This window comes from Sphaerodactylus townsendi, linkage group LG07 (assembly GCF_021028975.2).
Source record: "Sphaerodactylus townsendi isolate TG3544 linkage group LG07, MPM_Stown_v2.3, whole genome shotgun sequence".
Lineage (NCBI taxonomy): Eukaryota > Metazoa > Chordata > Lepidosauria > Squamata > Sphaerodactylidae > Sphaerodactylus > Sphaerodactylus townsendi.
In genome coordinates this window covers 80046500-80073593 of record NC_059431.1, presented here as the reverse complement: position 1 = coordinate 80073593, position 27094 = coordinate 80046500, and the positions used below count along the sequence as shown (strand labels likewise).

The window sequence follows — 27094 nt, the reverse complement described above, 5'->3', positions numbered from 1 at the left end:
TCTGGGCTTTTCTATCCATACAGCCATCTTGGCTTTGCTGTGGTATTTGCAAACTTTAAAACAAAGGTTTGAGAAAGACATATACAAATACACCACAATGCTGTGGGGAAGGAGAAAAAATCCACTTCCAAACAGCATCAAACCCAAGGCAAATAAGGCATGTTTAGATACTCCCCCCCCCCCTCTTAGTAAGACTACAGATGCAGCCCAAGGTAAAATATTGGGTTATATGATGCCTTTCCCTGCATCTCATGCAATAGTTATCCAAATTCCTGTTGACAGCTGGATGAACCTACTTATCAAATTTTTATTCTCCACCCCCGCCCTTTGTTCACAGTTATATAAATGGCAGATTCTAGATATCATTTAATAAGATCCAGCTAATTTGTCCAGCCCAAATCATGTTTCCCCCTTTACCAAACAAATCAGAATATTTTAGTTGGGCTTCTGAGGCCCTTCTTAACTAGTTAACATTGGGCAGCATTACTACAGTTGAAATTCTTCTGTGAGAGTAATAAGAGTCCATTTGGATTTTATTGGTATATGGCCTTTTCTTCCTACCAGGCAGTATGACACCTGGAAGGTCTCCTTTTTGTTCATACATAACTTGTATCCTAAGTCCCGATCACAATGTCCAAATACAATGTCGGCATCAAGATACAATGTCGGCAAATACAATGTCAGCAACACAGATGGTTATCATATTGTCAGTCATTTTCCTACTGAACTCCCAGTTTACACCTATCTTCATAATGCTGGCAATGTGTTCACAATCCTCTCAATCCTGACATTACTACCCACTAACATTTGTATTCCATGGGGCAGTGACCAAGTACTGAGAAACTATCACTATCAACAATATGCAAAACATCCAGAGGGCTTCTTTGGTGTCGGGACACAGAGGTCCACAAAAAGGGGCCCAAACACATGTTCCAGCAGCCTATCTTTCTATAGGCTCATGAGGTGGCATGCAAGGAAAAGGGAAAGCATAATCCAAGTGCAGAATGCAAGTAATCTAAAACCAAACATAAAGACCCATAATTAATTCTCTTTCTGTCAACTTCAAAACACTAATATTTCTACTCTCCCCACTCTGAAAGAAAGTTCTCAATTTATTTCTGTATTGTTGCCTAAACAATACAAAGTTATTTTCCTCCTCCATCCCTCCCAATCTAGAGGTTAGATTCCAGTAAAGGTTCTTTCACTCCAGTCTGCGGCCATGCGATGTTTCCTCCTCTACCATGCCAAAAGGATCTCTGCAGGGAAAGGGAAAGGTAGGGGGTGGCATGCAAGGGGATGGAGAGGGGAGGGGGCCCAGCATCTGGACATGACCCACCCATCCCAGGGGAGGGAGGGAGAGGGAGGAATGGCATGCAAGGGAAGGGGAGTGAGGAAGGGGAGGGAATGAAGGGTGGCATGCAAGGGAGGGGATGGCATGGGCGCAGGCATGCAAGGGGAGTGAGAGAGGGGAGAGAGTGAAGGGTAGCATGCAAGGGAGGGGGAGGGGAGGGAGCCCAGCATCTGGACATGACCCACTCACCCTCACAGAGGGAGGGGGAGGGAAGAGAGACGAAGGGGAGTGGAGTGAGGGAGGGAGGGGAGTGAATGAGGGGTGACATGCAAGGGAGGGAAGGGGAGGGAGGGGTAGTATGCAAGTGAAGGGGGGAGGGGAGGGAAAGGGTGGAATGCAAGGGAGGGGAGTATGACTCTGTATAGAAGTAACATGTTTCTATACAGTTTATCATTTCAATAGTGGCCAGCCAAACAGAACACAAAGATCATAGCAGCTCCCAGTTGGTACACATGTTTCTCTCATCATGGAGGTTTCATTGAATTATTAAAGCCAATAGAATAATGTGACAGTTTTCTATCCACCCAACTGGGAGATACAAGGACAACCTCTGGTTTCACAACAGAGAATGGCCATTGGTCCTTACCTATAAAGGATCCTTTCCCTTTGAGAGAAAGGAGGACATCTTGTGGATGTTTCCCACCATCTAATCAGGAAGACAAGGTTTTTTTTTTTCTTCCTCTTCCTGTTGGAGTGGGAATGCCCCCTTCCCCAGTTCAGAACTTCAAAAGCAGAACATAGTGCAACCTTAGTGTAGTGCAACCATAGTGTATAGTGCAACTTTAAACTTGGTGGTAGGAAGGAAAGAAAAAAAGGCAAGCAAATGCTCATGAACAATAACCAGAACAATAGGATGCATGCTTTTAAGCATCAGCTGATAGTGCTGCTTGAGGCCTAAGTTGGAAATGAATATGGACTCCAACTTGCAAAAGGGCTGAGTGCTGACAATATAGGCTTTTAGAGACCTTCTGATGTCCAGGTTGTGCCAAAGAACCTCCCTGGGATGTTTTGGGCTGGGAACAAATGAGGAGAAACAAAGTTCTTGCTCCATATGGAACCTAGTGTCCACCTTTGGTCCGAACATCAGGTCAGGTCTCGGGATGACTTTGTCCCTGTGAAAAATGCACAGGTCTGGATGAACAGATAGGGCTGCGAGCTTCACGACACATCAAGCAGATGTAATACCTACCAGGAATGTGGTCTTCATTCTGAGATATTTGAGAGGAATATATTGAGATATTTGACAGTCACAAAGAACATATAGGCAATCTGGACTGCAAAAAAAGGAAAATACTTTTGGCCATTTTATATCGTGAGAATAACATCACAGACTAATGCTAAATATAGTCCTTCCGGCTTTCTCTTGCCACTTCCAGGAAAGGATAATAAAATAACATTATCAAAGTCCCAGGTTATTTATATACATATTATATTATTACCCTTTTCCTGGGTTTGTGTGTGTATTTCATTACACAGCAGCTTTCATCACAAGCTATGATCTGTTAAAAAATATGAAGCTATAAGACAGGTTATTTTACTGTGTCATACATTCTTGGACCCTGGACTAGAACACTTTCTACTTGCTGCGTATCTGAAAAGACAGACAGCCCAAAGTACAGATATGACAGCTTGCACAGCAAAGATCTCCTTTATCTCTACAAACACAGCTTGACAAAATGGAAGAAAGCCCACAAAAACAAGGATCTGAAAGCAAACATAATTTTTTTAAAGTGTGCTGCTAGCATAAACATCTGCTTTAATTACAGGACAGAGTCTGCAGTTCGTTAAATCTATACAGTTTGAGCACTCAAACAAGTATTTTTTATTTTCTCTGAAAATGTCTGCTGGCTCAGGTTGGTTTTATAAACTCAATGGAAATTGATAAATGTTGTCAGAGTTCAATTAGAAGTCCACTAATATTGTAATTACACTTAACATTTAGAAATGAATAAAAATTATACAGATCTGTATAATTTATTTCTCATGCAGATTATTTATATAACCCAGCTTTCTCTGTACAATTAGGAATCAAGGTAGGTGACATGAATAGAAACCATACAAAATAAAGTATTACAAGAATGAGAACACAATTAAAAACAGGTAATTGACACAGATAATTAAATACAGATAAGCCAGAGCCAGTTTAAGCTGTCCCAGAAGTTGTTAAATAGCTCTAGCTTCCAGAATCAACAGACACTGCATGGATTATGTCTATACTTGTGTAGGCAGTTGCACATAAACAAAACCATTGCCCTAGAACTGCAGAATCCTATGCACAGAGTGGATGCACAACATCCTTTCTCACCTGCAAATCAACCCATGCAGTCAAAAAGGGGTTGTAACATGCCCAGAACAAAATGGATTATGAAGGGTAACTGGTGGCTCTGGCTTTTTACTACTGCATGCCTGCAAGTTTGACACTGCATTACATGGAAAACAATGGACCTGGGAAGGCATGAAGTATGCCCCCACATTAACCCCCTCATGACATTGCTGAAAGGAAACAGGCTAGCTACTGAATACGTATAAAAATAGCAGAATCAAGATTGCAGAAGTCATTGCATACTTAAGATGCTCACCAGAATGATAGGAATTAATGCACAAAGAAAATAAGGAGGGAAGAAGCCCTCAGAAGTAGCTTCTTAACAAATGACAGTGCTCCAAAAGAGGCAAAATGTTGACAGCAGCTAAGTCTGTTACATAGAAAGGAGAATCAGCCTGTTCAACCCACCTATAGCTGATTCTCCCCATTCCTCACCCAGTCTGTAAAGACATCTATATGTCAAACAAAATTATCTTACAGGCAGGGACGTAGGTATAGATTTTTTTATGGGGGGGCTTTGGGGGGGCCACACCCCCACCCGCCTCTAGGACATGGCCACGCCTCCCCCAGCCCCACCCCAGCCTAGCGCTTATAAAAGCAGCTCTCCAAAGCCGGGGACGGCAGACTCCCCCGCCCTTCCCTCCCCTGCCCCCCACCAGCTGGACTCCCAGCCGGCAGCTGGCAGTTCCTTCTGCCCTCCCCTCTGGACAGAGGCATAGAGGGAAAATGGAGCCCGGTACTAAATCTGAGTTTTGCGTCCTGCCCCCCCCTCCCCCCGGCAGCTGCTATGATGCTGGAATCCACCCCTATCACTTTCAATGGTGTTTAAACTAGAGAGCCCAAATTCTCCTTTTAAATCCACCTTAAAGGGAGAATCTGGCGTCCCCAGTTAAACAACATTGAAAGTGACGCTGTTTTGGGGTGCATTATCACCCACTGTGAAACAGCATCACTTTCAATGTGGCGTAGTGGTTAAGAGCAGGTGCATTCTAATCTGGAGGAACCGGGTTTGATTCCCTGCTCTGCCGCTTGAGCTGTGGAGGCTTATCTCGGGAATTCAGATTAGCCTGTGCACTCCCACACAGGCCAGCTGGGTGACCTTGAGCTAGTCACAGCTTTTCGGAGCTCTCTCAGCCCCACCACCTCACAGGGTGTTTGTTGTGAGCGGGAAAGTTCAAGGAGATTGTAAGCTCCTTTGAGTCTCCTACAGGAGAGAAAGGGAGGATATAAACCCAAACTCTTCTTCTTCTTCTAAACTGAGGACCTCAGATTCTCCCTTTAAATCCATGCCGAAGGGGGTGGATTTAAAAGGAGAATCTGGGGAAATTTGGGGGGTGCCTGCTGTCAGGGGTGCAATTGTTAAGATAACAGCACCAAAATTGTAGGTTATCTTTAGGAGACTCTCCTGATGACACCTGCCAGGTTTGGTGAAGTTTGGTTCAGGGGGTCCAAAGTTATGGACCCTCAAAAGTGTAGCCCCCATCTTCTATTAGCTCCCATTGGTAACAATGGAAGATGGGGCACCCCCTTTGGGAGTCCATAACTTTGGACCCCCTGAACCAAACCTCACCAAATCTGGGTAGTATCATCAGGAAAGTCCCCCAAACAATCCCTGAAAGTTTGGTGCTGCTAGCCTAAACAATGCACCCCCTGCAGGCCAAAAACCCAAAAACCCAAAATATTTAAAAAGCCCACAAACGGGTGGGCGGAGCTTCGGACATGAATTGGGGGGTTGAACCCGAGAACCCCCCCTTACCTATGTCCTTGCTTACAGGTACTTCTTGAAAAACTTCCAAATAAGCAGCTAAAAAAATTCCTAAAGCAGTCCCTTGAATCATTTAGGCATAGTATTATCTTAAAACCTATGTCGTATTTTAAACAGGTTCCACCACCACTTCAAAAAAGCCTGGTGACACTTTCCTGGCTTTCAGAAAAATGCACTAGTGCAGGGGTCAGCAACCTTTACCACCCAAAGAGCCATTTGGACCTGTTTTCCATGGCCCCGAAGATCTACCAAGCCGGAGAGTGGAGCTGCCTCCAGTTCGGCCCCTCCACTCACCTTTCCTTCCAGTGCTGCTCTCCAACCTCCAGGCCATGCAGAGCCGCAGAATAAGGCTGAAAAAGCCGCATGCGGCTCCCGAGCCGCGGGTTGCAGACCCCTGCACTAGTGCATCTGCAGCTCCCAGTGCAGTTAACTACCATGAAAGAGATTTTAGGGGAAAAAATAGTTTACAAAGACTTCGGACAGTGATGCAAAAGATGCTGTCAACTCCACATCCAAGACAGACATCCATATATTTGTTCATTTATCATCAGATTAGGTTTTCATACAGTTTATTTGGTTAAAGCAAATACATAGCAGAGCTATTTTGTCCTCAGTTCTTCCAGTAAACACATACATACACAAAGAAAGGAAAAGCTAATAATCTGGATGCTTAACAGGCAATCTAAAGTGGTTACATTGAATCAAAATGGTAGCACAAACATTCAATTAATTTGCTCATAGTTATAACCAAGATAATGATGAACAAAAAAAATTAAACTGGCAAGCTATTGTTTCAGTCAACATTACCTACAAAAAGTCTTCGTCATACAGGCTATGGAGGCAATCAGTCAAACTTAATTGAAAACTTCAATAAAAACCTTATCCCACTAAGGTGCTGTAGTAGTTCGTACACTGGGTTCAAACATGGGTGAGATATTTCAAATCTCTGATCCATTAAGCAGTTCAATGGTGATCAAGTCACAATAACCTGCCCCCAGATTTTTCCACAGCTAACAATCCATAATGATTTCATTAGAGGAAGCATGCATAGTCTGCCAACTACACATAATGACCTCTTTAAAACTGGCACATTTTAGAGAGGTAAACATAGATAAATGGAAAAGAGGTTGTTTAAATGGAAAGGAGATGTATGAATAAAAAATAATTAACCAGCACACTGCTATGGTGGTTCTTCTGGAAACTGGTGAGACGAGGGTGGAGGAAAGGTAATCAATTTACAAGGCTGCGGTAGCTACTATATGCAGAAAGTGCTTCCAGAACGAGGCAGCCTTGGTTTAGAACCAGACAAGAGTAAATAAAATCAGACAACACAAATGAACAGAATGCTGCTCTAGCTTAAAATGAGAGGGCACTGAACTTATTTTGGCCATCTATCTTTACAGAATAGATGACACTTGTTTCACAATACCAAAAAAATATACCAAGGGTTGCAGCTCTATGCATTTACCTGGGAACAAGAATCAATGTGCATAGCGGGAGGTAGTGTCCAATGAGAAATGTGAAGGTGAGAAAATTACTGTGGTTTTCTCCATCAAACTCTTCTGTCTTGTCCCTTCCCCCACTGAGAGAATCTTTTTCAACTTTCCCAACATAAAAATTGAAAACATGGACTTGGAAGTTAGTCATTAATTAACATTTTTTGCCGTCTAAGTAAATAATTCCAAGTTTAATATGGGTATATTTATCTGTTTTTTGGGAAAAAACTTTATTGGAAAACATAAAAGAACAATTCAGGAAGTACAAGTAAGGTCCAAATCAAGTTATCTTGTTTTTTTTTTAAATGATCCTTTAATATCAAAGTTAAAGCTGTTACATAATCAACGGGACAGTGTATTTCTTTCACATGGGAAATATGTTTCTAAGTATAATTCCCTGCTTGGGGTGTAGTTCTCTGGGATCCTCCCTCCCCAAAATTTCAAGCAGATAAAAGCAGGCAGGCATATTGTACAGGAAATTAAAATTCTCTCTTGTTGAATAGGCACAGCAATTCAGATTTGTTTTTTAAAAAAATTAAACTGAAATTATATCTTGCCTTTTTTCACCCAAAGTCTTGGTGAAAAAAATAGTATTCTACTGCTCATTTAATATTATAATCTCACAAATTTAAATTACCCTCCAGTGATTATAGTTGTAACATATTTCTCATGTCTGGGTTGAGCATCCCAAGAGGAGGAAACTAACAGCATTGAGCCCACCTAGCACAACTAGATATTATAGAATTAATAGACAATAACGGGCAAATGAAGGGGTAGGGGAAAGGTGAGAAGGCTAGCAATGGTATATTTGATGGTCTTGTTTAACTGTTCATGCCATCACTTCTGGCTCATTGTGTGTGTATATATATGTATATGTATGTATGTGTGTGTATGTGTGTGTGTGTGTGTGTGTGTGTGTATGTATATATATGTATAAATATGTGTGTGCACACACACATATGCATACATATATATACATACATATACAAACTTTGAATCCAATTATAGAATTTACAGGCATATTTTAAATGCTCTAACGTTTTCAGCATGGAGTTCGAGAGATGTTATCAAAAGCCTTCTCAGCATCATAAAAAAGCAGCTAGTTTAATTTCTTATATTTAAGGGCTCAACAATCATACATTGTCTTTCATATATCTTTTGTGAATAAATCCAGTCTGATCTTCAGGAAACTGTACATAATGCCTAAAGAAATTCACAAGACATAGGCAAGATCGCTAGTTTCCTTCAAGTTTTTGTTGTTTCATCTCTCTCTCTCTCTCTCTCTCTCTTTTTATACTAGGAACTCTCTCCCCCTCCCGGCTGGGTTTGAGGAAGCCCAGGCAGCTGGGAGGTGGAGGGAGCTCCTTATTTGGGCAATGACATCAGGGGGAGCCACTGCCCAAATAAGGAGCTCCCTCTGCCTCCTGGCTTCCCACCTTCGGCTTATACCCCAGTCAATACCTTTTCCCAGGTTTTGGTAGTAAAATTAGGTGCCTCGGCTTATACACGAGTTTATACGGTAGTTTGAAAATGTAGGAAGACTAAATCATTTAGAAAATGTTCAGACGAGATCAGGCGTGTTCAGGGTGGTAAGGCCTTGCTTGATGCCCACACCTATACAGAATAGCAACAGATTGAGCAAGGAATCCAGAAGAAAACTGTAAACACAAAATTTATCTGTCCCTCCTTCTGTATATGTGCTCTAGCAGATGTTAATCTAAGGCAAGCTCCTTAACTTAAATGTTTCTATGGTTCAAAAGCATTCCCTTTACCTTACCTTGGAATCTCTGTTCAGGCCTTTAGGTCCCACATGGCAATGACCACTTTCAGGAGGTCCCATGTGACAGCTCTATCTACATCAATAAAAGCAATAAAATCAGCACAAAAGAGATCCAACTCCTTGTGCCAAGGAGTTTTAATATCTGTGTTTGCCAACCCACTGGAGTCTTCATGAAAACATTTCTCTAGGGTTCCAACATACAAAACTGTTCACTACTAGATGTCATCTTTCCAGTTTGAGGATTGTGTATGTCTTGACATTCTAACTGGATCCAGCCAGGCCTGCTATCTGCATTTCTAAGGCATGGCTGGGTATAAAAGGAGAGCAACTGATGACTCACACCTCTACCATCCCCACCCCAGCTTGTTCTCACTGAAAGTTTTGCTCAGTCCAAACCTCCCAACAAAAATGTTCTCCACAGCGTCCATGCACAGATTAAATTATTTATGACACAAGTTTATCAGAGATTAATGTTTTGCTTTTCTCTCCTAACAACTATATTCTACATTGCATACAATTGTGGGATTTGTCAAACCAACCTCTACCAGAATTGGGAGTGGGGAGAGAAAGGAAAATGAAATGTAAACTAGTCTTGTCATTATATGTTATAATTATATAGTTATCTTTACCATTATCTTATTGGGGCTGCCTCCAGATCAACTTTTTCATCAAATCTTCAAGGTTTGTGCCACCACAACTTTATAGTTTTGCTGGGTGATACAACAGAAGAGCTCACCAGACCCTCACTGCTATCTGAATGCCAGAATTACAGCAGAACTGGCCTGTGCACTTCCATTTAACAAATGGGCATTTGAAGGGAATCCAGTTGGTATTAGCTGACCTCAATTAAAGTCCCTGCTTATGTTTAATGAAAGGATAGGAGACTCAGGCATTCTTTTATTCTAGCAAAACCTTGTTGATAAGTCTGAAGAAGTTGCATAATCTATCTGAAGCAATCATAAGAGGACTATTGTCAGTTGGACAGGCACAATATTACAAGGTCTTTTTGTACAATAAAAACCTACTCGTTCACATGCTTTTCCACAGCCAAGACTTGCTGAAAAACAAATAAAACTGGGTTTATTTGTTCATTTGGATGTACTACTTGTCCTATTTTCCATAAACTGTCTTGCACTAATGAAAGGATGTTAAAGTACACAATATTTTATATGCTTAACATACCCACAAGCATAGAATGCTGGATTTTGTTCTTTTTGAAAGATGAGAACATTTGGCCTAATAGACACCTGGCAGAAGTTTCAAAACAGAGGAATAGTCCTTGCAAATGACTTTCTAGGTCAGCCTTACAAAAAGTTGGGAGTGAGGGAGGGGTGACATCTATTCCCTTCTCTGGGACCTGGATTTTTAAGTGCACCCTGTGAAACACTACACTGAAATAAGAACTAGCTAAATGATTTGACTGTACTGAGGATGTTTCTCCTACTTCAAATAGGCCAGGAAAGTTTTGTGTGAGGATATTTTTCTGAAGGCCAGCTGGAAACCTTATATTACAACTTCAACAGTCTGGAAAAAAACAGATTTTTTTCTAAAGAGGAAATTCTATTAGACATTTCTCATAGCCATTAAGATCTTCCCCTTTATCCCTTCTTCCTTACACTACAATCCCTCTTCCTAACTCTACAATGTAGCCTTTCCTTTATAAATTAATACATTTTATTTTCCAATAATTACTTACTTGTATTACTAGTAAAACAATTTCTTCTCAACATAATGATGGTACCATCTCAAGCAGACAATACAATTCCCCTTCGATACCAATGCTCATTATCTACTGAAAGAAAAGAAGTTGTCTTGAGTTCTTAAACTTTCCCTTCTGTGCTTTTCATCCTTGCCAGGAAGATATATCAACTGCTCAGAGACTGAAGGAACAGCTTTTTATTCAGTCTTTACTAGTTCCAGATAAAAATTCAACACCAAGACTTATGAACATTTACTAATGCTTATGCCCCACTGAACTGAAAAAGGTTTACTTTCAAGTAAACACGCCTAGGACCATACTGTTTTTTTCACATATCATTTCACATAAATATTTTAACTTTGCTTTTCAAAATGCCCTAAGAAAAACACAACTGAGCTGTGCCACAAGCCAAGTCACCTGATTCATAGATTTGTGCAACCAGACACAGTTGAAATGTGCACAGAGACATGCACAGAATTATTGAAATCTAAACTATACACTATATTTTTCTATGTCTTGTATAATCTAGAAAGATTCACTGATGTTAAAAAAAGGAATTAAGCCTTCGGCAGGAACAAAACGTTCCAAGATACTTCATAAAATATGAAAAGGTCAAATGTTCACACATTTGTTGCCATGGAGAAACACTGCTATTCCATATCAATAACACTCCATTTTTATCACTCTAAAATTGTACATGGCATGAAAATTACCCGTTTTAAATTTTAAGGGGCTATTTTTGTAAAGGTTGAAATCATTAAATAGAAGAAGTTGCAGAGCATTAAAAGTGTTCTGGTTGGAATGGCTTTTAAGATAAAAGATAGTGTTTTATTTTTAAAAGGCCAATTTCCACAAATGATTTAGTTTACATATGCATTAACTACAGTTAGAGCAAACGAGTTTACATAAAAATGCACCCAGATGTTCATCTCTCTCAAGACTTTTTCAATATATTATCTACAATAGATATTTTAATGCCAATCGCTTGTCAAAGGAAAACCACATTGCACTTCAGTGGACTTCACCCTGTCCCATCATACATTAATACTCATGTATTAAAGGAAAATCCCATTACAAACTCTGTGGCTTTAACTAGTAGCTCATGGTGGGATTCCCCACATTGCATAAAATTATAATGTGTGGTTGGCTACACTAGATTACATAAAATATTTTAGGTATAAAGATGGCCTTAATGTATCCTAAAATCAACCACTCCAAGTCTCTTGTTTGACCACAAAGCCTAACATAACTCAAAGAACTATGTCCCAACTTATAGCACTGGTCTCAAGATTACATAGCCTATGGTATCTTCTGTTCATTTCAAGTTTCCACTTAACAAGTCTGCACTGCCATTTTCAGAATTTCTTTAAATTATGTTAAGTAGATTATCTTTGTCTATGCAGTTTGAGCTTCAAGAAATACTTTCAGTGCTTGTGAAGGACAATTGGGAAGCCTCAGCAAATTGGTAGAAATTTTTTTTTCTTCCCCATTTTTCTTCAAGCTTTCTCTCCCTGCCCAGTTCTTTTCCTAAGGAAAAATTAGAAACTTTGGAGAAGCAATTAAAAAATACAATGAAATACTTTCTGTTTTGGAATTTGATGCATGGTTTTTAAGAGAAGGTTTTAGCTCAACATGTGGCATATGGCAGCCTATAGCATATTCTGCAGACAGTTACAATATTTTCAAGCACATTTTTTATTTAAATGCAAATAATTTTGGCAGCAATTTATCTGCTATGATCTCTTTAATGATGAAAAATTATAAAAGAGTTTAACTTGATAACAAATATGTTGCTTAATACTCTATTGCACCTGTATGAGAGCAATTCTCACTAGGTAATGATGAATGTTCTGTAGAGTAAAAAGTTATTAACAAAAAGCACTATTTGAGAACATCATTACCGAAGGTCTTTGTGGACACGGGGGTGGGGGGTGGGGTGGGGTGTGTGTGTGGACCCTGAAAGATTCCAGCCACAACTGAAGGCATACCAGGGAGGAAGATGGCACCAGGAAGGTGGGAAGCACACTGGTCCCCATTTGGTGATCTATTCTCTAAAAAGAACCTAAGCTAAGGGAACAGGAAACCCCTTCCAGAGTCAAGAAGGAACCAGTGGGAACTCGCCCCAAGAAAGGGAGCTGGGAACTAGGTCTGAATCTTAGAAGGCATGACCCCAATATAATCAATTATAGGTCATGTTACAAATGTTCTAAGCATACTAGTTCAATACCAGGAAAGCATTAAGGCATACACAAGTATGGTTGTAATATTTTCCTAGCTGGCTTTTTGTGCCTTTAACAGCTGCAACTTTGGCCTCTTCCACACATGCAGAATAATGCACTTTCAATCCACTTTCACAATGATTTGAAAGTAGATTTTGCTATTCCACACAATAAAATCCAGCTGCAAAGTGCATTGAATGTGGATTGAAAGTGCATTATTCTGCATGTGTGGAAGGAGTCTTTACCACCTCCCTGAAAGCCATGGAAAAATAAAGTAGTTATTGGAATGCTCCTCTAGGACCCCTTCTACACAGACCAAGAAACCCAGGCTTGGGATGGGGAAAACCCTGGGTTTTTGGGGGGGGGGGACTTTGCACAGCTATCGCCCCTAAAGTGAAACTGCCCCGTGTCCCCCCCCCCGAAACGGGTTATTCAAGAATCGTGATATCTGTGATTCTCTCCTTTTAATGCAGAGTGCAGCCGCTCACAAGCAAATGGCTGCCCTGGGAAGCGCTTGCTTCCTGGTTTGTAAAGATCATTCCCACACAGCTGCACAGAATGGGAGGTGAGGTTTTTTTTAAAGATGCACTCCATGCAAAGGTGCAACAGCAGCCTGCATTTATTCCACAGGCTTCGTTCACTGCCTGCATGGAGGCATGCGAATGGGACAGCAGGAGAATGGGTTACTTTATTCCGCCTGTAATCAGCTCTCCCAGTAATGTGCAGAAGGGGCCAAGGATAGCTCTATCACAGTAAATCATTTTGCACCAGTTTAAAGCAAAACAAGTAATTTGCCAGCTTTTTGCTGCTATTATATTATATTTTATAATATAAATAATAAGATGTTAAAATCCAAAATTGCTTCTATGTAATTTGAGCTATAATTTCTAAACCAATTGACCAACTTTAGATTTTAAAGCACACTGAAGAAGCTAATAAATTCCCTTACACATAATTATTTATGCCTCTATTACCATTTTGTGATATAAGGTATAAATCAAAGAGGGTCCATTTTTAGCACATTTTAATAAGATTTATAGCATATGGAGCTTTATCTAATCCATACAGTAACCTGAAGTACATTAGTCAATTGTAGCTTATTGTTTTGCTTTTCCAATGAGTTACAGAATGAAGTAATTCATCTTGATATGCCCAGGTTAAGTAAACAAGAAAAGATCCATGTTTTATGCAATTGTTATAACTGGATAATAGTTAACTCTGTGTTACTGCAAAGAAATACCTTTTCCTTTTGAGAGTTCAGAATGCATATGGTTATATTTACAAGTTTTACATTATCACAGTTTCATTAAACTTATTCTCCAAGGGACCATATATAATAATACTGCTCTGTTCTAGCCTCAAATATGTTTTCTTCTGTTTGTACTTATTTGCACACAATAGCAATACAAATGCCTGTAGGCGTGTCTCCTCCTTTGGTCAGGACCTGGTATACAGTGTTACCTATGGCAAGAAGGAGCTCCTCAAGCATATACTCCTTTCACTTGCAGTAAAGTTGCTAGAAGAACTAATTAAGATATAGAACCAACTTCATCACAGTATTTCAGATGGATACAGTTCTCAGCATGCACAGGCTTGCAATGCTGGAAGGAGATGGTGCAGTTCCAGCTAATATTTAGCCTGATATCTCTATAATCTGTACTGACATCACAGAAGAACCCCCAGAAGGAGAAATAGGGATTGGTGTTATCAAGTGACCTTATTCTTACTTCAAGAATATTGACAGTTAGATTCTAACACCAAAGTGGTTGCAGGATTACCGTATATACTCGTGTATAAGCCGACCCGTGTGTAAGCCGAGGCACCTATATTTACCACCAAAACCTGGGGAAACTTATTGACTCGCGTATAAGCCAAGGGTGGAAAATGCAGGAGCTTAGTTAGTTTAGTTTATTGGATTTGGATACTGCCCTCCCCTCCCCCCCACAAGGGCTCAAGGCATTGAACAACAGACTGGGGCTGCTGGCTTGGGCTCCTCCCTTGCACGGAGGTCGCTGGGCTGGCTGGGGAAGAGGGGAAGATCTCCCCTTTTCCCCAGCCAGCTGGGCAGCCTCCATGACTTGCATATAAGCCGAGGGGGGCATTTTTCAGCCCGGAAAACGGGCTGAAAAACTCGGCTTATGCGCAAGTATATACGGTACTTTCTGCTAAATTTCAGCCTTCCTAAAAAGAGAGCGCCAGGCGTAAGCAGTAGACTTAAGGTGGGCTGACCCAGCATGATTGCCAGGTGATACTTGTCCTGGGATGCTGTATCTAAGCAGGCTGAAATGTATAAAAGAAGAAGAGGAAACAGTAGCAAATGGGCTTGACTGCAGATCTGGAACAGGTGCTGCTGTAGGAAGCACTAAGAAACCAAAAGGATGTAAGTAAAACTATGTTACCCTTACTTGTAACTGTTGTTCAGCACATGATCCTCTGTGCAGGCACACATGGAACTGCACATACACAGGCCTGCCATGGAGAAGAGTAGCAAGCTTTTCTTCAGGCATTCGAGTAGCAACAGAGTGTCCCTCCCCCTTGGAGCCAACAGTGGGAAACTTTCCTGCTAAACAGTCACAAGTCCGCAGGGGATGGGAGCAAAACCCTCCATTCTCCAACCGTCACTGTGGACACATTCTTTTGGGAGGTAAGTGAACCCATACAGGTAAGTGCCAGAGTGATTAAGGAACAGTCCACAGTGGAGAAGGATGGAAGCATCTGTGCCTGCACAGAAGACCACTCAATGAATAGCAGTTCCAGGTAAGTCCAATGTTGTTTTTCATCTCCATGGTCTTAGTGCAGTCCCAAGTGGGGGAGTAGCAAGCTAACCCATCTTAGAGGTGGGGTGAGATTGTGAATGAAGTCGCTCTCATTGTAAAAAGAGAAACTGCACTGATATAACAGACAATATTGTTTTATTACCATAGTCACTTAGATTCTGTAATACTGCTCTCCCAACAGTTGCATTACCTCAGGAGTCCACAGTGATGGCATAGTCAACGTCTGGCCATGTCATTACTCAGCAGATGTTTCCAATGTCCCCATGAGAGGTGAATGCAGCTGAAGACGCCTGGCCCCTTGTAGGCCAAGTCCACACAGTGATGGGACAGTCTATTTGGGCCACATCATATGCTTGTTAACCTGTTTGAACAGTGCTTGGGCCAAAGCCCCCTTTCCCCTTAAGGAAGCTCGAGAAACAGATAGATAAAATTTTATCAATCCTAAAGCTTCTTGTTCTTTCCAAATAGTATAAGAGTGCCCTGCACACATCTAGGAAATGCAGCATCTGATGAAGGATCATCATCTCAGCATCCAATGAAGGATGTGGAAAGAAAACAGGGAGGACTATGTCTTGTCCTAAGTGCAATGAGGATACCACCTTTGGGAGATGTCCCATGTTAAGGCAAAGCACTACCCTATCCGCATGGAACTTCATGAAGGGAGTGTAACATAGGAAGGTCTGTAGATCCCCCAGCATTCTAGCAGAGATGATGGCAACCCAAAACATCACTTTGTATGGTATATCACAGGATGCCAAGAGTTCAAAAGATAGAGAGGTGAGAAAAGATAACTCCAAGGACAGGCTCCACTGGGTAATTGGCTGGGGGTGGGGGGAGAGGTTAGCCCCTGAGGAATCTTTTGCAAAAAAAAAAGGGTTTGAAAAAAGAGATGCTGGGTTGAAACCCAAATGAAAAGCAGCTGCTAAATGTATTCTGCTAAATGTATTCTGATAGAGGTATTAGCTAATCCTGTTTCCTTTAATGACCTGAGGTAATCCAACACACACTGTAACAAACACAAACATGGATTAACATCCTTTTACATAGCCCACAGGGAAAAATGCTTCCACTTATTCGTAGGATTTTCCAGCAGAAGTCTTGTGGCAATTAAGAAGTACACTCTTGACCATATCTGACCTGCTGATCAATGCAGTACCAGCAAAGCTGCCAGGTGGAGTGACTGAATACCCTCCTACCTCAGACGCACCATAGAGAGGTTACTCTGCAAGAGGTAATCCCTGTTGAACCACCATGCCAATGATCTGAATGTGGCACCAATAACTTCATCACAGCACAGGGATCACAGAGCGGGTCATATCTGTGAAGGAATCTAGATGACAGAGTTCTCATTTGCAGCCTGGCCTGGGACATCAGTGCTGTTGTGGATGCCATCAATCCCAGCAACTTCTCAATGGTGACAGCAACTTAAAATCTATTGCACTAAAAACACTGCACCAAGGAGTTAAAAGCCAGAACCTTGGATATAGGCAAAAAGGCCCAGTCAGTTCTAGAATCCAAAATTGCCCCAATAAACTCAATAGATTGACATGGGATCATAACAGACTTTTCTGAATTAACCAGCAGATCCAGTAATTACAGTTAGTGGTACCTAGTGGATCACATCTCCTGGGAATCACCAGTGATGAAGCAGAATACTGTGGCATTTCATGGGTTTCTGCCTATACTGAATTACACTGCTTATGCAACTGATGTAATGCTGCTCCCAGGCTGGACACCTGGTCCATTACCAGGAGGCCTTGGGATGGAGCTGCTTCTTAGCAACAGGGGATAGGGCTGCTGCTTTTTTCTCTGGGGTTGTGGGTGTAAAAGTCAGACTTGAAAAAGATCACTGCTTGATCCTTTCTATCAATAAATGGAATTTGTTTTAAATTGAGTATGTTTGATGGCAAGTCTGAGGAACACAACAGCTGCCATCGCAGACATGCATTTGGTAAAACTCTTGGCATAGCAAGGCCAAAAGACAGCCCAATATATTCATAGAATTTACTACAACAGTGAAATCTGAGGTACTTCCTACATTGCAGATGGATAGAGATGTGGAAAAACACATCTCACAAATCGGGGACAGCAAACCATGCTGTAGGTACCACAAGGGAAGGATGTCATTCAGTTGCAACATTCGAAATGTGTGGATCTTCAAATGCTGGTCTTTTACATCTTGACTTCCTATCTATTAAGAAGTATCTGGAATACAGGCCCCTAGTGGAGAATTTGCCAGGAATCTCCATTATGGCCCCTTTCTCTAAGTACCTCTTGAACTAACTCCGGTGGTGGATCTCCAGTTACATATTAGATTTCAGTAAGGGAGAGACAGATGCCAGTTCCAAGAAAAAAACCAATTTTATTATCTAAAGAACCCACTGTCAGTGGGCACAGCCTCCCAAAATGACAGAAACTATGAAAGCCTATCAGAAAACAACGTCCCTCCTAGTCATGCCTTCTTATGTTTAGCATTGGAAGTGGAAGAGAATGGCAACCCTTTCTAGCTCTTTGGGGGCTCTAAAACCTCTTGGAGGCCTATTGGCTGAAAGAAGGATGCTGGTGAGCCCTGAATCCACCATCAGGGTGAACTTAGATTGCCTCTAGTATTAAGGGAACCTAGAACTACCTCAATCAGTAGTGGGAATGATGACTGAGTGGATCCCAAGAGACCTGCAGTGGCCTGTTTTTTAAGAGAATTCAAGATGTCACTGGCTTTAGAACTGAAAAAGTTCTTCCCATCAAAGGGGAGATCCTTAAGCCTCAACTTCGTTTCTTGTCCCAAGGCCAATAAATAAAGCCAGGCATAGTGATGAAGGCAAACTGCAGACTTCGAGGTCATTTATTTATAATTATATTTAATGTTGTACACCGCCCAGAGCCCTCGGGGATGGGGCGGTATAAAAGTCCAAACAAACAAACAAACAAACAAACAAACAATAAATAAATAAATAAATAAAGATACCATGCCTCAACCCACTGAATTGTTGGCAGCCCAGACGGATTCCTTCACCATTCCTTCACACATATGGTCTTGTATTCGATCAAATAATCTGGCTATCTTTTCCCAGAGATGGATCTCGTACTATTCCATGACACCCTAAACATTCCCACTTCTCATACCAAGTGCCCCATGGGCATACAACTTCATCCCAAGGAGGTCTAGCTTTCTACTCTCCTTATTCTGCAGGGAGGTATGCAACCCAGATTTCCAGTGGGAGAGAAGGGCTCTCATCACCATACAAAACAGAAATTCAGTCCCTTTCTCCTGGATCCTGTACATATTTTCTACTTTCTTTGTAGAGCACCATGTAGATGTGGGTTTTAACCAATTAGCATTTGCAATGTCTGGAAATGTCTTGAACATGGGTAACATAGATGGGTTCTTATTTGAAGAATAAAGCGCCCCCATTATGGGTTCCGAAGAAACTTCCGAAGTGGGCACTAGAGTCAACTTAAGCGCATTTGCCATATGAATGATCTGTTCAGAGTACGTTGTGAGGTCATCTGATGGTGAAACCTCTGTTGCCTGCCCAAAATTGTCCTCCAGGGATGAGTGTAATGTTCTGCCAAGCCATCATTCAAGGTCCTCCCGGGACTATCTGAGAGATGGTATAGACACATACGGCCACTTCCTAGAGAATTATAAACACACTGTTGAGACAAATCCCAGCATTGAGGAGAGTCTCAGTGCCAAGGAGAATTGTGATGTTGAGGGGAGCCATGGCATTGAGAGGAATTATTCCACCATGGTGATCTCTGCCTTTGAAGGCTGACCAGATCCCTGCTTTGAGGACTCAAAAATTCATGCACTGCCAATTGTGGCATCCAGTTCCCTGCAGATATGAACAACTTTGTTCTCAAAGTGTCTTGCAAAGTCATCACAGCAGACATTATCTGGCCATTGCCTTTGCTTCCTTGGGCTTAATCTGACAAAGCTGTTCACTATACAGAAAAGTTATGCTGCATGACTACTTGAGGACACAATGGTGGCAGAGGACACAAAGATGCCTTTTCACTGTCACTATCACCACCTGATAGGCATGATAATGTGCTCTAACTTGTGTTCAATCAGCCTCACAGAAGGATTTATGCCATCTACATTCTGTTGTCCTTCCTGTTTCAAAGCCTGAGTTCCATAGAATGCCAAAGAGTTTTACTGGCTTGATAGGTAAGGTGAGGGACTTGGGAGTGATTGAGTCAATGGTCCTATTCATCTTACCAAAGAAAGACCAAGGTCTCAACAAGAGCACCATCCATGTCAGCTGTCAAGTACCCCAGAGCATTCGGGAATCATGAGAGTTACATAAGTCTCTGAGGGTGAACCATATCAGTGGGTCTCCTTCCTTGGAGGGGGGTTGTCACTGCGAGTCCAAAATGTGCCAGGAAAATAGCATAAATGTTAAGTTGCTCACCTTTCTTTTCACATACAGGCCTCTCTCTTTAGACTGTAGTCCCTATTTCAAAGTAGTCAGGAAAATAAACATGCTTAGGAAGTGCGGTCCTTAGAATGTTGCAGCAAAAATGGTTTAGCAGATTTACTGCAAATTTTGTTGACTAGAAACCCTGTTGCCTTACATTGGACAAAGCTGGCTCTAATTTACATAAGCTTATACCACAACAGACTTGTCAGTCTTAAAGATTCTACAAGGATCTTAACTGAAATATTCCAGCCACAGAGAGGGTACGTTTGTGTAACACGCCGAAGTTCATAAACCAAACTGCCTCTCTAAAAGCAAAACTATACCCAGCACATGACATGATTGAATACTGGCACCAACCACCATGACAGGAACATGTGTAAAACCTAGAAAAGGAAATAAGAAAGCACAAAGCAATGGCAGTAAGCACAGAGACAACCGATGAAGCAATCCATACTGCATATGCCAGGTTGTCATGGCAAACATAATTAAACCAACCAACAGACAATGCAAGTTAACTCATTCAGGGCAACAGCCATCTGTTGCAGGCACCCAATGAGGCTACTAGGTCTAATCTTAAATATAAATTAGTATCTATGCAAAATGTGGGGCCTGAATATGAATACTGTGCTGAGTTACACAGCTTTTGCTAACAGGAATTTTGTGCAGTTTTTTGTCTGCTGAGAATACAGGCAATGACTGGGAAATATAAAGACTTCAGATCTGAGGACCACAGGGTACAAAAATTATATCCTGTGCTGAAACACTGACTACAGAGTACAAAAATTCTTTGTGCTGCAGAGTTTCAGTTCCCTAGTGCCAAGCGAATTAGATGCACAGCTCAGAGCTTACCATTTGCATCAAACTGACTTTTCAAACAACTGACATCTCTTCGCTCTGAATTGATGTTTATGCAAGGCTACTATTATCTGTAATGCCTTCCGTTACATGCAAGTTATTAACAGTTTTTAAATTGCTTACTTTTTCTACTCTGAATACAACCTTTAATAAAACCTTTTAAAACTCTGTTGGAGCTTCTGTACACTGATACTCAGTGGCTGATCCAGGGGAATCCGCCTTGCAATAAAGAGAGACACTGCTAAGGGAACTGAAGGAGGGGGGGTGATCTGGGCCCCACTCAAGTTAAAGATGAACCCCAAGAACCAGGTTGGTGGCAGTGGCTTGCCATACCTCATCGATCCAGGAATTAACTGCAGTGCATGGAAAAGAAGCAGAAGGAATGAGGGCAGGGTAGCTTGCCTTCCAAGGAAGAGTCTCCCTGGCTATCCCTCCCACTCCAGGTGCCCCTCACTTCTGCAATGTATGAACAGTCATACCACATGAAGGTGAACAATATGGCAATAAGGCAATATGAAGATGTCACAATAAAATATGATTTACAGACTGTGGAGCAAATCCAATTAAGTTATAGGATTTCAAGATAGAGTGTGCAGATGATTAAACAGCAACATTTACTACAAACTATGGTTTGTTGTGGGATATAAGTTCACAGACCACTGTTTAATATTGCTTGTCACAGCCAACAAGTCACAAAAGATGGCAGCAAAATAGGTCAAAAATAGATTTAAAAGGCAGATATGCAAAAGAATCAGGCTTTGTTACTTATATCAGGCAGACTGATGAGAAATAGTGGTGCAAACCATAGTTTAAACAGTTTGAAGTCTGACTGCAACCTTGCCATGGAAATATTACATACAAATGTTTGTCAATATAATCAATTAAAAGACTATAGCTTATTTGTAACTAATGTAATATGCTACAAAAAGTTTTATTTTTAAAAAATGCTTTTCAGAGCATATTCTTTTAGCTGAAAGGAAATAAAATAATTCTGAGCTTTGGTCACTGAAACATATCAAGGTGCAGTTGATGACCCTAGGTTACTTTCAGCTCCATACTGCCAGTTAATTTTACTCCACAGGTGAATTTATGAAATTTAGTAAAGTCATTCATTTTCATCTTTACAGGAGACAAGAATCCACATACAAAAACCTATTTTTTTTAATATGATGCTCTCATTCCTCAATTTACAAATACTTCCAGATTGATTAGGAAGCATCTGTTTGGAAGAATTCCACAGTTATTTTTCCTTTCAATTTCATCGACTTCTAAACTCATTTCTGTTTTCAATTGGCTGCTGCACTATTCTAAATGTTGCAGAGGCAGGGGCAACAGTAAGCCACAAAACAACTCATCACATTTTTCAATATCCACATTGATCAGGCTGCAAATATCACACTCCAGCAATTTTTTTTAAAAAAAACCTGGATTGTGACTAGGCTCCCTGATCTTGCTGGTTCCTGCTGCCTTCCCATGTAAAGGACTAGAGGTAAAATTTGAAGCAATTCTGCATGAAAGCCGGTTAACCAGAATTAGTTCCCTGTCTACCATACATGCACAAACTCCATTTAATCCACATACTTTTATTTGCATGTCTCAGGGAACAAGAGCTGGTATTTAAAAAGAATTCTCCACACAAGAAACAAAGAAAAAAGGATGTATATGAACCTAGCCAAGAAGTTACGTTTGTGCATCTTATTTGCTCAAAGGAAAATCACTCTGCATGTGGCCACATTCTACCAAAAGATTCCACCAATTTTTTTTATTACTGTACATACTTGTAATTTCTATGTGAATACAAGATGGCCTCCCTTTTTCTTGACAGCATGCCTGAAGAACAAGCTAGTCTTTCTTTTGTGTAAATACAGTAACTTAAAAAACCATAATTATTATTAAGTGTGATATATGAATGCAGTCACAGTGTATACATTAAGACACCAATCACTCAGCTTGAGAATATGCTGTTCATAATTAAGACAGTTCTATTGCTGAAAGAGTTCAATCATACAGAAATTAAGTCACAGGAGGGGAAAAGGTATAAAATAGTCAAATATGAATGGATTCTATCAATTAATGTGGGAAAACAGTATATTTAAATCTTCTCCCAGAATACAGCAGTACTGCTACCCCTATTTCCCCGAATATAAGACATCCCCTGAAACTAAGACATAGTAGAGGTTTTGCTGAAGTGCGAAATATAAGGCATCCCCAAAAGTAAGATGTAGCAAAGTTTTTGTTTGGAAGCATGCCCGATGAACAGAACACAGAAAAATAAAACATCCCCTGAAAATAAGACATAGCACATCTTTGGGAGCAAAAATTAATATAAGACACTGTCTTATTTTCGGGGAAACACGATATGTTACACAAAAATCTGGAGTACGAGGAAGGAATACAGTTTGTGCTTAGTTCAAGACATCAGTTCAAATTTCCTATATATTTCACTGTACAGCTTTAAGTCATCATCTTTAAGTTTCTCCCAGGAGATAATTTCCATTTATACTGCTCAAATCTCCATGAAAAAGGATAACATATAGTGCCATAAAACATGAAAGAGCTTGCAGTGAGAGATGTGATCATTAGTAATACATGCAACTGAGTCTACAACACATATAGAGATTAAATGAGATAGGATAGCTTAGACTCTGAGGGTTTTATGGCATGACAGCAACTAGTCCAAGGCCCTTTCTGCACAAATCTCCTAAAATATTTGTAAAATGTTTTAAACCTGCTTTATTCACACTCATCCCTTTAAAACAATTCCTGGCCTCCACTTTGTGATTTTTCTGTTTTTTTCTTTTAGTTGAATTGAAGCTTCAGTGCTTCACAGTCTACAATCTACAATCTCTATTCCAATGCTTCAAAGATTTACCCCTCAAAAATAAAAGAACAGCTAAATGCTGAAAATACAGGTGAAGGGCAACTGAGTGAGCTCAGAAGATGGCGACAAGGAGGAAGTTCATGGAAGTAGAAAGCATGGGAAATGTAGTCAACAGATCACACGGCAACTGATTTGAAACTGAAATTGTCAACACATTTCGGCCAGAGAACCGCTTTAAAAGGGATGAATTTAAAATGTCTTGAGGCTGGAAATAAAATGTTCTGGGATAAAAACAATGTGGAACTTCATGGAGGAAAGGTTTTATTTCCTGCCTCAAAAAGTTTTAAATGAATTGTGTGGGAAAGTCCTACATTGTACTAAACACCAAGAACATTTTACAGCCCAATCCAGGGAAGGGAATCCCACGCTGGAAGTGGTGAAGGCCTACGCCAGCTGAAATGCCCTCCCTGGGGCACTTACCCCAGCAGATGGGCAAATCCGCTGGCGCTCTGCAGCAGCCGGCCATGGTGCTCAGCCACACATCGGCACTCCCACACCACTTTCAGTCATTTAGCATGGCACGGGCATTCCCAGGGGTGGAGCCGACCTTGGTCAGCTTTCACCTCAGGTTTGGCACCAGGCTTCAGCCCCAGCCTACATTTATGCCACCCTTTTGTTGGCTGATAATGGTTTCAAGACTGCAATACCCATGTTAGCATGTACAGGGATGTATATACATAAGAACTGCAGCATCACAGTGTACAAACTGAAATGATTAGCTAGGAAGAAGAGATTCAGACTCTCACCACTGAAATATGATTCACCACTGAAATATGATTCATGGCAAATATGGTGATACTAAAGATGTAGTATCATCAGAATTTAGCACCTTCAGAAATTAAGCTTGTGAAGCTTTGTTTGAAGTAGAATAACGTATATACTCAAGTATAAGCCAACCCGAATATAAGCTGAGGCACCTAATTTTACCACAAAAAAATGGGAAACTTATTGACTCAAGTATAAGCCTTCGAACTTGATTCAGTAGCAGCTAAAAACAGAAGATTTGGGAGCAAGATGAGATAGAGTTGCTTAAGAGAGTTTGAATTAGGGATGAGCAGCTTCCCAGCGCTCTAGAAACACAAATGAACCACAGTTTTCCTCCAAATGTAGAATAATTCTTGGATTCATAGCCATGCCACCCTAAACTTTGCTCCAAAGAAAGTCTTTGTCTTCAGCAACATCAGTATTTGGCAGTAAACTACTGTATGAAGAATTGTATTAATCTAGAATGCAACACACCAATAACCCTTAGGAGGGAAATGCCTCGGTTTCTTACAACACACACTATGCAGGCTGTCCTTACAGCTTATTTTTACCGCTCTCTGGTGAGTTAGAAAAAAAGCAGCAACATGCTTACCGGATCCCCACAGCAGCCCTAGCTCCAGCCGCCATCTTGAAATTACTGTATATACTCAAATATAAGCCGGGGGGGGGGGCTTTTTCAGCATAAATAAATGTGTATACGTTACCTGATTTTAGAAATTTAAATGTTCATAATAGTAAAATTTACAGCAAGCAATGTAAGTGGAATGACAAATGAGTTTACATAAGCATAAAGTAATGCATATTGAGTCACAGGAAAAACTACTTCCTTGTCTTTGTTGCTTTCACTGTTGCAGCACACCATAAATGAAATAATTTGAAAAAGGCTAAAAAATGTTTTTTAAAAAACAACAACAGAAGACGAAATGCCATTATGCTATGGCACACATGTAGCTATTTAATTTCTCTAATGATTTTCTTTAAATATATAGATTCACTTAGAGAAACCTTAAATTAATAGGAATAAAATCCTCCAAACAACCATTTTCAGAAGACTCTTTCAAAATCTCAGAACAATTTTAGCCAAGAAGTCAGGCTACAGCATTTGAAGCTATGTTTTTGAATCACAAATTAGAAGCAACTTTTTTGTTCAGAGGGAACAGAAAACCACTCTGACATTAAGCACTAGATATCAGAAGAGACATAAAGTAATACATTTACCATGTGTCTAAAGAAATGCTCACTATTTCATTAAAAAGCATACCATCTGGGGCAGGGGGAGTCCCATTATAATCACACATCAAATATGCATCTTTGCCATATGAACATCATGTTCTTGATTATTCTGTGATGCAAAAAAGAAGTTAAAATTTTTATAATACTACTCTGGCTCTGAAAGCTCCACAGAGTATGTTTAAATGATCTGGCCTTTTCACATCAAACTAAAATAACATTCAAATTATTTATTGTGTCTCACAGCTGCTTTTCTTTCTTCTGAAAATAATTTAATACATTTTTAATTATAACATTTTAAATAACAGTTTAAACAGTAAAAACATACAGAGATAAAATCAGCTTATGTAATTAGCTGGCACTGAAGAAAATGAGTAAATATGTGATTGTAAACTCTTATAAAAGGGACGTTACTGTCTTCGAGTCATTTTGTGTAGCTCTACACAATTTGCACCAGGGGATTTAGAAAAAAAGTTCCTCCCAAGATGTATTCTTTAACTCTTAATATGACTGATTTCTACAACTCTTCAATATCAAATGAAGTACAGCTTAGCACTATTTTCAGCTTGTTAAATGGACTCTGCCTGCCAAGAACACGACAACTTCCATGACGTCTCTTTAAAAGTTTCCTCTACCATCTTAGTAAAAAGCACTTCCTCTTCCAGAAATGAAATACAATTACAATGTCAAACATGAAGCCTGCCAGTCATAGTTACACTGTACACTGCCATTAACAGTGATTTTTCTCACAGTAAATGCCATGTGAACATCCGTCTTCATGTAGCTGAGACACGTGGCAGCAACATGCATTCTTTAAACAGCCATGTAAACATCAGTCATTCATATTTACATTTACTATGAAAATCACCAGCATAATACCAAGACACCTGCAACAAATTCAATTAGTACATGAAAAAAACAATTCTGAAGCTTTGTGTTTAAAAAGAAAAATCTCTCAATTAATTCTGTTTCAGCCTTTCATCCAGTTTCTCCCTTCAAGCAAGCTGTAAGTACCTCAAATATAAAGGTTTTATACCCTTCCAACTGTTTCCATGTTGCTGTCATTTGCAGAAAGTGAGACAAATTATTTGATCTGGTCAAATACAGCAATTACTCATTTGCTGCCTTTAACACCAGCCCGCAAGGAAGTGATACAAAAGAGGTAGTAATTTATCAGGCAACAAAATAACGAGCACATTAAAGATGTCAAGAAGATGGAGAAGATAAGACAAAACCTTATCCTCCTATAGCAATACTGTTGCTCAGTTTTATGTGTAAAATGAATAGACACTGTACGAACATTTTACTGTCAACTGCCCAAGAAGTACTCAGGGGATAGTCATTTGCATACAAGTAGCAAATTCAGCTGCAACATCTGACATTTTATCCAGAATGCGTAGTTAGAAACTACACACTAAAATGTGTAGCTATAAAGAAAAAGCAAACAAAAACATAAACTTCTCAATGATACTTGTGTCAGGAGTAAAGAGTGAAACAGCCTTTCCAACTCCGTTAACTGAAAGTCAGCC

General features: G+C 40.4%; 1 protein-coding gene across 2 annotated transcripts in view; it reads right to left on the bottom strand.

The window, feature by feature from the left end:
- JAK2 (Janus kinase 2) overlaps nucleotides 1-27094 on the bottom strand; it is a 91103-nt gene that overhangs the window by 59617 nt on the left and 4392 nt on the right. Inside the window, exons 1-2 of one of the 2 annotated variants that reach the window (XM_048503148.1) lie at nucleotides 10412-10482; nucleotides 8713-8788 (exon numbers count right to left, since the gene is read on the bottom strand). The exons of the other annotated variant lie outside the window; for it this stretch is intronic. Of the exons in view, the coding sequence (XP_048359105.1) occupies nucleotides 8713-8775 (63 nt within the window). The 5' untranslated portion in view covers nucleotides 8776-8788; nucleotides 10412-10482. Of the gene's footprint in view, nucleotides 1-8712; nucleotides 8789-10411; nucleotides 10483-27094 lie in introns of those variants that run through there. 2 annotated transcript variants of the gene reach the window in all.